At 41.2% G+C, this 11,072-nt stretch overlaps 1 protein-coding gene across 1 annotated transcript; it reads left to right on the plus strand.

The window, feature by feature from the left end:
• Positions 1-3,076: 3,076 nt before the first annotated feature.
• On the plus strand, positions 3,077-9,328 carry LOC118921829 (olfactory receptor 7D4-like). The gene has a single exon (XM_057490107.1). The coding sequence runs from the start codon at positions 4,112-4,114 to the stop codon at positions 5,030-5,032; it is 921 nt and encodes a 306-aa protein (XP_057346090.1). The 5' UTR covers positions 3,077-4,111; the 3' UTR covers positions 5,033-9,328.
• Positions 9,329-11,072: the final 1,744 nt, after the last annotated feature.

Below are 11,072 nucleotides of genomic sequence, written 5' to 3' on the forward strand. Positions count from 1 at the left end.
CTGTGCATTTCACCTCAGGCTCAACTTTCCCAGACCATGAGGAAATGCCCCTGGGCCCTGCCAGGTGTCATTCTATCTCTTTGTTCCTACTCCTCCGTCTTTATTTATCCTCCGCTGGGAGAAGCAATATCAGAGCCAAACCTTCTGAAATTCCATTGTGATGTCCTAGCATTGCTCAGAAACTGTGGTGGAAAAGAGGTAAGTGGGGCCAAAGCTTTTCCCTTCATTCTTTCCTGGCATGCATGCAGAGATGCAGAGGGAGAAAAGCCCAGAAGATCCAGAAAAGTCCCTGCTTTGCAAAGGGCTTCTCTAAGCCCCACTACACCTCTGGTCTCTACCTCTATCTCTAGGTCTCTCTTCATGGCCTCTTAGTTCCAGGCCTTTACCCATAATCCTCTCTCCACCTACTTGAATATTTTCTTTCAGGGGTGGGGGAACATTCCCACACCCATAGTGTCTCCCCAGTGCCTAACATTGAGCCAATTAGAATGTGTTGCTCTCCTGGGAGGAAGAAAATCTAGAAACAAACATACTTGCAATGTGGTAGCTTGACCCATGTATGGTCTAGATTCTACCAGGTATGGAGGAAGTCCAAAGACCAAGTGGCTGGTGATGCCAGTGAAGATCTCAGGAAAGAGTGGGGAAGGAGGGACAGGCCTTTTCCAGGTGAATAAGGGAGAATGAGGACTCTGGGTGAGGGTAAATGCAAAGGCCCAGAACTATGAAACTGCATGGGTTGTGTCTAGCATTGCAAGACGTGGACTTCACATGTCAATGCATTATTTTCCAAGAGATGTTTAAAAATGTGATTCTCATAAAGGGGAACCCTCCTACACTGCTGGTGGAAATGCAAACTAGTCCAACCATTGTGAAAAGCAGTATGGAGGTTCCTCAAAAAACTCAAAATAGAAATGCCATTTGACCCAGGAATTCCACTTCTAGGAATTTACCCTAAGAGTGCAGGAGCCCAGTCTCAAAAATAAATATGCACCCCTATGTTTATCGCAGCACTGTTTACAATAGCCAAGAAATGGAAGCAACCTAAGTGTCCATCAGTAGATGAATGGATAAAGAAGATGTGGTATATATAGACAATGGAATATTATTCAGCCATAGGAAGAAAACGAATCCTATCATTTGCAACAACATGGATGGAGCTAGAGGGTATTATGCTCAGTGAAATAAGCCAGGTAAAGAAAGACAAGCACCAAATGATTTCACCCCTCTGTGGAGCATACAAACAAAGCAAAAACTGAAGGAAAAAAACAAGAGCAGACTCACAGAACCCAAGAATGGACTAACAGTTACCAAAGGGAAAGGGATTGGGGAGGGTGGGTGGGAAGGGAGGGAGAAGGGGAATGAGGGGCATTGAGATTGGCACACATAATGTGGTGGTGGGGCACAGGGAGGGCAGTGTAGCATGGAGAAGACAAGCAGTGTGACCCATAGCATCTTACTACGCTGCTGGACAGTGACTGTAGTGGGGTATGTGGGAGTCTAGTAACCACAATGTTGCTCCTGTAATTGTATATTAATGATACCGAAATAAAAAATTGTGATTCTCATATAAATATATAGTGAGTATATGTTAAAGACTTATTTATTAATGAGACAGCCAGAAGAGTAAAGGTAGTTTGCAGAGCATTTGAAAAACAGGGATTTATACAGATAGGAAAGAAATGATGGAATTCGTTTTCCAAATTAGATGCAAAAATATAGGAAAATAAAACTGTAGACTTTGGGTTTATCTTTTATACCAGACAGAGATGACCCTCATGGAAAAATACAAGAACTTTTGGGCTAATTATTTTAGCTGATCAAAAATAATGTGCATCTCTACTCAACCAAAAGCACTTGTAATTTATTAATCTTTCCTAGGAGTCAGCACTAAGTTCAAAGAGTCTAGATCCCAGGCAAAGGAACATTCATTCCCCCAGAAAATGGGAGAAGTCAGCAAGCCATTAGGCAATACTTCAGCATGATAATGAAAGGAAAGGCTGTCATCCTTCTGCTGAATTTCAAAGTTTTGTCTAATTTCCTCCTTGATACAAAGGATGGATTAGGACACAGGAAGAGAGTAGTGGGATGGGAGATGAAGCCAGAACAATAATACAGGGGGCAAATCATGGAGGGCAGTGGGGCCTAGGCTTTCTCCCAGAGGGATATGGCCCACTGAATGACTTCCAAAAGATGTGTACAATGATGAGATTGGCACTATTTGGATGTCCCCAGGGCAATGGGCTAGAAGGGTACCAGACTGTCTGTAGCCCAGATGGAAGGTTATGAGGACCTGAATCCAAGCAGCATTGATGATTGAAGAAAGTGTCCAGTGTCCATTTTAATACCAAAGACTGTCAGGCTCTCCCTAAATAACCACCTGCACATATTTATCTACTTTATTGGTAAGTACCAAGGCAACCCCCAACTCCCAAGTCTTACTGCATGTCTGAGTCTCTGATATTCCCACTGGTAAAGTGCCTCTCGCTTGGCTTCCTGCGACGCATGAAATTCCGAAGCAGTACAATTCACATCTTCCATCTGTGCTGATTATGTTCCTCCCATATCTGAAAAATCTAATTTCAATGTTGCTAGTCACTTTCTTTTCCATTATCTATTTTGAGATGTTTTAAAAAGTTTTCTAAGCACCACTCATTAAATTGTGTACCTTTTATGACTTGTGATACCACCTGTATTTGTGAACTAAATTCTCATACTGGCTCGTGTCTGTTTCTTGACTATCCAATTTGTTCCATTGATCTCTCTGGATTTATATTTACCACACTGTTTTAAAAGTTGCTCATCTTCATCATTCACCTTCTTTACATTGTTCTCGGATTTCCAACCAAGTTAACATTCCTCAAGCTTGACCAGTTAATAAGCTACATGACTTTCCTCAAGTAGATAAGGGTCTGAATCAGAATCATTAATTACTGCAGAGTGGTCAAAGACAAACGATACCTCTAATGCACTAAAGCCACATGAAGACAGAGCCCATTCCTCTTACTTTTCTATGCTTAGTCCTAAGCTGGTGCCTGGCATGCAGAAGGTACTCAAATAATTGTGGAATAAATGAAGGATGAGGAGACACAGAATTATTTAGATGTCTACAAATATTTAAGTATCATGGAAAAGAGAAATGATCTTCAGAGAGAGGAATTAAGACATTGTATGTTAAAAAGAGACACATTTCAACACCAAAGGATTTTCTTATATGGGTATAAAATTGAAGAAAACTGTTTCAGAGTTTAGAAATTTCCTCCTATGGCAGAAACTTAATATTCAAACAGAAACTAAGGCTTTTTTTTTAATGAGGTGAAATAAAAGGAGAGCTCTCTCATTCTCTGTATGTTCCATTGAAAAGCCTTCAGGATAAATGGTGTCTTGTTCTCTGTTAGATTTTATGTTAGGGAGCTTCCTCTATTATACCCTGAAAATTTCTCTGTCATTTATTCGATATTTATAGAGTACCCAGTATGTACCAAGTACTGTGCTAAGTTCTTGGGATACAAAATAAAAAAGAAACGGAAAAGGCATAACTCTCCCAGCCTAAGTAAATTTAAAGAACTACAACAGAAACATGCAAGGGCCCTATTATAGTGCATGGTGGGGCTCTGATTTGGTCTTTGGGATTAAGGTATATTATGGTACATAGATCATTATGACAATGAGAGGGATAAATTGGGACAGTACAATGGACACGCTGCTATAATAAGGGAGGAATTATCTATAACACCATTGCATTGCACAGTATCCTTCTGTGAGTCAAACTTGAAGCAGAGAATGGTCTACATCACGATGCTGGTAAATGGCACCAGGGCAAAAAACATCATTCAATTGTGCAACTCCCTCTGAGATCCACCTCTTCTCTGTACATTTCCCTGACATGGAAGAGACCACAGCAACAAGGCAGAAGAAAAATGTTCATGAGACTGATGGTCCTTTCACAGGAATTGCAAAGCAGATGTGGAATAGCCACAAGTTGGGGATGACGCAGGGGACACTCAATTTCAAGAGGTGCTCCAGGTAGTTGGTTTCAAATGTATGGCACATTCCTTTTTGTTGTTGTTTTAACATTATTCATGCCTCTTTCCAGGCAGTTTCCATAAGTTAAATGGAAGGAGGGAACCAAACAGCTATTTCATTATTTATTCTTCTGGGACTTGCAGAAAATACAGACTTGCAGCCCCTCTTCGGGCTGTTTCTCCTCATGTACCTGGTCACCATTCTGGGGAACCTGCTCATCATCCTGGCTATCATCTCCGACCCCCGCCTCCACACCCCCATGTACTTCTTCCTCTCCCACCTGGCCTTCACTGACATCTGTTTTACCTCCACCACACTCCCCAAGATGTTAGTGAACATCAAGACACAGAGCAAAGCCATCACATATGAAGGCTGCCTCACCCAAATGTATTTTTTCATGATTTTTGCTGGACTAGATGATCTGCTACTGACGGTGATGGCCTATGACCGGTTTGTGGCCATCTGTCACCCCCTACGCTACACAGTCATCATGAACCCTCACCTTTGTGGTCTCCTGCTTCTGCTTTCTTGGTTAATCTGCCTGATGTATTCTTCATTGCAAAGCTTGATGGTTTTGAGAGTGTCCTTCTGTGAAGAGACAGAAATCCCCCACTTCTTTTGTGAACTCGCTCAGATCCTCAAGCTTGCCTGCTCTGACACCCTCATCAATGACATCCTGCAGCATTTTGTAACTGGCCTGCTGGGTGTCATTCCCTTGACTGGGATCCTTTTTTCTTATTTTAGAATCATCTCCTCCATAATGGGCATTTCATCGGCTGGGGGTAAGTATAAAGCCTTTTCCACCTGTGGGTCTCACCTCTTAGCTGTCTCCTTGTTCTATGGTGTGGGCCTTGGGGTCTACCTCACTTCTGGAACAGCCCATCCCTCCAGAAAGGGCTCAGCAGCCTCGGTGATGTACACAGGGGTCACCCCCATGCTGAACCCCTTCATCTACAGTTTGAGGAACAGGGACATGAAAGGGGCTCTGAGGAGACTTTTCAGCAGATGAGTTCATTCCAAATAAGATAATGGAAGCCAAAGACAGACACCAGAGATACAAAGTGCTGAAAACTGGTGTTCCTGTGGATGTTATCTGAAGGTAATAGAAAAGAAGTACTGTTAGTGATATACTGGAAGAAAACATTCCTGAACCAAAGGCAAACTTGAAGCAGCACATCAAAAGGCTTACCATCTACTAAGGAAAGAGAATGGCCAACTGATGATGAAACTTTTCATGAAAGTACATTGTTTTAATGATATGGACTCTTATGAGCACCAAAGGAAGTAAGTTAGGAAGTGCTGCAGGGGAGAAGACAGGACCAGAATGACAACAAATGTTTACACATTACTGACTCATCTTTACCCCTGTGATGTTCTATCTTCAAGCATCATGCCTCCCGGACCATGCTTCTCCCTGGTCTCCATCTGGGCTGTCTCACACTGACTTCCCTCACTCCATAAAACTTTAATTACTGAATCTTGTTTTCGTGGCGGCCATTGACATATATTAGACTTTAATAAGAAACTTCTTTAGGAAACTCATGGTAGTGTCTACTTTAAGAGAAAGAAAATCCTGGTTTTGTCAGTCCACATATACCAGCAAATCTGAAATAAAAGTCCAAAGCAATCTATCTGCTGCCTTCCTTGCTTGACCCAGACTTTGCCAAATCTTCATATGCCTGGATCCTCCGCACAAGGCTTCAAATCAAAACTGTCAGCTTTTCAGAGGCCTAGCCTGACCACCATCCTCCTACTTGTTCCAGTTTTCATAAACTTATCCTATTTTGAGGGGCAGTTGAGCACAGTGTCTGAGTGCTTTGAATTCAAATCTGTATTCACTATTCACCGATGGTGTGGTCTTGTGCTAGTCACTTAATTTCTCTGTGACTCTATGCCCTCATCCATAATGATGAAACATATTTCCTGAAGAATTCTGGTGGGGATTAAATATTACACATGAGAGCTCACACCACCATCTGGCATAAGCGCTCCATAATTGTCAGCCGTCACAAGATCCCCGAGGGCCATACAAAGCTGCAAAGAGATTGTGAACAGCCAGCCAGGTACTTGGATTCTGTCTCTTTAACCCTATTCTACAATAGCTTGCACTACCAGGGGAAGGTGTGGGGAGGGTAGGCAGTCAGAGGAGGGATCCATTATCAGCACAGCAAAGTTGGAAAAACTGACTAGAGGGGTTTGATCAGCTCTGGGTTTTTATGGGGCTGCCTGCAACCCCAGAGCTGACTCAGGGCACCCAGGAAGCCATGTAGGAGGACCCAGTTCAAAGCTAAGCTCTCTGCACAGCCCAGGAACACGGCATGCTGGAGGTCAGAATTGTAGTCCAGGAGAAATCTTCCCTAAATCTAGACATGAAGGATTGGACCAGAACATGGCCCCAGACAAGGACTCCCTACAACAAGGAATGGGAGGCAAAGCATCCTTTATACTGGTTCAGCTCCATGAGGGCTATTCCCTCGAACAAGACAGCAAAGTCTAAAACTGTCTTGGGTTGACTTGAGGGAATGCTGAGCCCTCTTGGTGATAACTGGATTTGAAACTCAGGCAGATTTCAATGTTTGAACCCTAACTTTACCATTAGGGTATTTACTCTGTCTCTAAGCAGCCTCAGATTCTTCATTTGTAAGTAACTGTTGGGGTGATTGTGGAAAACTAGTGTTAAGTGTCCAGTATGTAGATTCTCAAAAAGTAGCAGTTATATTTATGAACACAGCGCATAATTATTCATTCCATCTTGTGTCGAAAGAGGTAAGGTCAGTTGGCAGGATCCTGTACCCCAGAAAGCTCTGCCAGGCTCCATTTTTCCCCAGCAGGGGCTGAAGCTGAGACAGCTCCTGTGGAAAAAAAATAACTGTATTCAGTGCAATAAAGTCTCAGCTTCCAACCATTCTATGGAGCCCCTGGCCCTGGTGACCTGGCAAAATTAGATGAAGCCACGAGTTTGTCCTCCATCTTTTACTTAGTTCCTGGTATAGAGTCTATGACTCTATCACAGGGGTTTTCAACCTGAATCATGTTTGATATTTGGGTCCAGATAATCCTTTGTGGTGCAGGCTGTCCTATTAATTATAGGAATTTGAACAATCTATGTGGTCTCTATCCACTCAATGCCTGTAGGGTCCTCTGCTCTGCCCCACAGCAGTTATGAAAATCAAGTATGTCTGCAGACACTGCCAAATGTCCCTTAGGGACAAAATCACTTCTGGATGAGAACCACTGATCTACTATAACCCCAGAGTCAAGGGGAAAAAAGGTAGGAAATACAAAGTGATGGGGAGGCCCTGGTTTTCCTATGCATAGCCCAGAATAGAATGGACCTGCAAGCCAGGATACTCACCTCTAGTTAAGAGAGTCCTTATATGGTGGAATAGGCCTCAGGTCTGGAATAGCAGCAGCAGTATACATTGGTTGAATGAACAGTTAACATTTTTAGTGATCTCAAAATTCTTTAGAGGGCAAGCACGTTGTCTGTTCTTGACATCTGCTTTTATCTCCAATGTCTATTACAAGGAAGAACCTGAATAAACACTTTCTAAGGTGATGACAAATGTTCTGTGCTCACAGTATACTGGGCCATTATTCCACTTGACAGGTTTTAACTCAGTTTATCCTCACACCCTAATGAGTCAGGTGCTATTATAATCTCTACTTTGAAAAAAGACAGTGGCACATAATGAGTACAGAAACCATCAACCTGATACAACATTATCTGCAATGCCCACTGTCCAATCCTGAACGTGAAACATTCCTACTCATTCTGTCTCCACAACTAAAAATGCTAAGCCAAAGGCTGGAAGACCACCTTCATGTAAATGGCAAGTTAATTTTAATATAAGGACTCTTAACAAAATTCAACAAAATGGAAGAATCTCTAAGTACTTATGCTGAATGAAGCCAGACAAAAGACTAATACTGCTGTATTATTCTATAATATAAAGCTATAGAAAATGCAAACTGATCTGTACTAAGAAGAAGCAGATCATTAGTTGCATGGGGAAGGACTGGGAGGAATCATCAGATGGACAAGGGGAAATGTTTTGGGATTTGCCATCTTGACTGTGGTGGTTTTGTGAATACACACATAGCCCAAACGCCAACAAATTAAGCACATGCAGCTTAACAACATCAATTACATCTACATAAAGCTATTTCCTCCCATTTGGACTCTTGCAATAGAACAATGGCCTTGTGATGACTGCAAAACAGCCACCATTTCTTCCCTTTCCTGTACCCACACCTCTTCTATGTTAACTGAGGACCCTTCCACTCTGGGCTCACCCATGTGATTGCACTGGCCAAGAGGGCTCATGCAAACACAAGCAAGGACTTGAAAAACATTTGCACAGTGGAACTTTTTCTCTTCTAGAACCTTCCAGCATGTGTACAGGCCTTGTGTAATTTTGCAGGATGAAATCTTGAGTGAAATTGCTTGCCCCAAACCAAACTGGCAGCCTATTGCAGACATGAACCCAGCCAAGCCCAGCCCAAATTGTCAACAGAATCATAACCTAAATAAATGGTGGTGGCTTTAAACTATAGTGTTTGGGATAGTTTATTGCACAGCCAATATAAACAGACTACCTTCATTCCATTCTACTAAAGGGTGTGGGTTAGCTTTCTACACTGCAAATCTCATCAAACCCCAAAGGATTTCCATCAACTTCCAATCAGTATTTGAGACTGATACATAAAATATTTGTGTGTGTGTTATATAATCTGTCCCATATTATCCCCTCCAACTTTATTTCCTACTTCAAAGATCTCTCCTCTTACATGCTGGAGAACGTGATTTTCTCCCTGGGCCTTTGTGCTCACAATCAGCATACTTATTCAATTCTGAGCCTGAACACTGTTCATACACCTACTACATGTAACTTGCTACACCTCTTCCATGTGGCTTTCCTGGGTGGCTGCAAGTTCAATATCCCCTCCTCGGGACTCCCTGAACAGGTTTGCTGGCCATACTAGCTATTTTATTGTCTCTCTTCCTGGACCTTTACTCCTTTAAGGGCAGTACCATGTCTTACTGTCTCTTCCCAAAGCTTACTTCAGTATATGAGGCACTTTACTGATAGTGATTGGTTAACCTAGAGGGGGAAAAATTCCTGAGTGGACTGGAGTTACCCAAACATTATATAAGTAGAGCTGGTTCCTGCAGAAGCCCCAGGAATTCAAAGCGGAATTGAGACATGAAGACTTAAGAGTGTGAAATTAGAAATCCCCTCCAGAGAGAATTTGGTAAAATATTGTATTTGTCCTAAGAATTGGTGGGAAGTGCTATGAGACGCAAGAGCTCTGGACCAGAGGTACAGATAGGTTTCCTTCTGCCCTGGTGACTGACATGATGCAGGAACTGGTCACATGGGGAGTAGCTCTGCTGGATTCCCAAGGCTCCCAATCAAAGAAATAGTCCCATTTTTCTCAATGCTAAGAGGAAGTGCTCATCTCCCCTTGGGTCTGGCCTCTAGGGTAGACATTTTTTTCCCCTGAACTTAGGCAAGAGTTAGTCAATCATTGCTTTTTCTTCATTAATCAGGCCAGGAAAACTTTTGATCAAGGCCTATGGGACATTCAGCACCTTCACTCAGAGACGTTCAAGTGTTCCACTACTCACCTAAACACCTACACAGAAGCACTCCAAGTGGAAAGAAGGGTGCAGGGATTTCAGGAAGGTGAATGGAAGACAGAAGCCCTGTGACCATGCACTCCTCCCATCATGCACCATCAGCCCAACTGATCTGATTGAGAAATTAATATTATATACTTTATTAATAAATCAGAGGAAAAGAATCATGACCTTCTCCAGATGTTCAGAATAAGTGACAAAATACAACAGCCATTCATGATAAAACATTCAAGAATATAGGACATCTTCTTAATATGATAAAATAAATATATGCCTTAGTCCTAAAAGACTTTATCTTAATTAATGGAAAAACAAAAGGGGCATTTCCTCTAAAACAAGGCAAGGATGCCCACTATCTCTGCTATTTATCATTGTACTAGAGATTATTAGCAAAAGCAATTAGATAAGCAAAAACAATTAGAGGCGTAAGAATTGGCAAACAAGCTGTTTCAATTTGCAGATAATGCAGTGGTATACTTGGAAAACCCCAGAAAAATAAAACTAACAAAAAATAAAAGAATCCAGTGAAGTAGCAAGTTATAAAATTAGTAGCTTTCATATACAGAAACTGTGAACAGAAGATTTATGATACAGAAAAATCTCATTTATAATAAAAGGATGTAGAAAACTTAAGAAAATTTTGTGAACATTCCTGATAAATACTAAAATAGACTTGAACAAATGAAAGACAGCCCGTTCTTAGAAAGATGACTTAACATTATAGGGATGTTAGTTCTCAAGTTATCAATTCAATAAAAATATCAAGCTGATTTTATGGAGATGGACAAAATAATAAATTATTATTTAAAAAATGCAAAAATCAAGTGAGAAAACCTAGGAAATATTGACAAAGAAAGGGAAACTAGATATTCCAGACACTAAAACTTATTACAAAGCCTCTTATAATTTAAACTGTGTGGCATGATGTTATGAGCAAATAGATGAGAATAACAGAATGAAGTTCAGAATTAGACCAAATACATACGAAATTCAGTATATGACAAAAGTGATATCTCAAATCCCTGGGGTAAACACATAGTCTTAAAGTAAATGATGCTGGGTCAATATGGAAAAAAAGTAAAACAATCTTATCTCACACAGTACACACACACACAAAAAAAAATTCCAAGTATATATCTAAATCTGTATGCTAGAACAATAAACTTGTAGAAGAAAACTAAGAGTATTCTTGCCTTCAGGGTAGGCAAATATTTCTTACAAAGGAACTGAAGTATTCATGAAGATTACACGGCAGTAAAGTTAAGAACTCATTTCATCAAAAGTCACCAATTAAAACACTGAAGAGTCAAGCCACAGAGTGGGAGAAAATATTTGCAAAACATATCCGTCCAGAGAGCTCACATCTAGAATATACAAGGAAAAGGCAGGCAACTTTAATATCATC

The sequence above is a fragment of the Manis pentadactyla genome, chromosome 12, assembly GCF_030020395.1.
Source record: "Manis pentadactyla isolate mManPen7 chromosome 12, mManPen7.hap1, whole genome shotgun sequence".
Classification (NCBI taxonomy): domain Eukaryota; kingdom Metazoa; phylum Chordata; class Mammalia; order Pholidota; family Manidae; genus Manis; species Manis pentadactyla.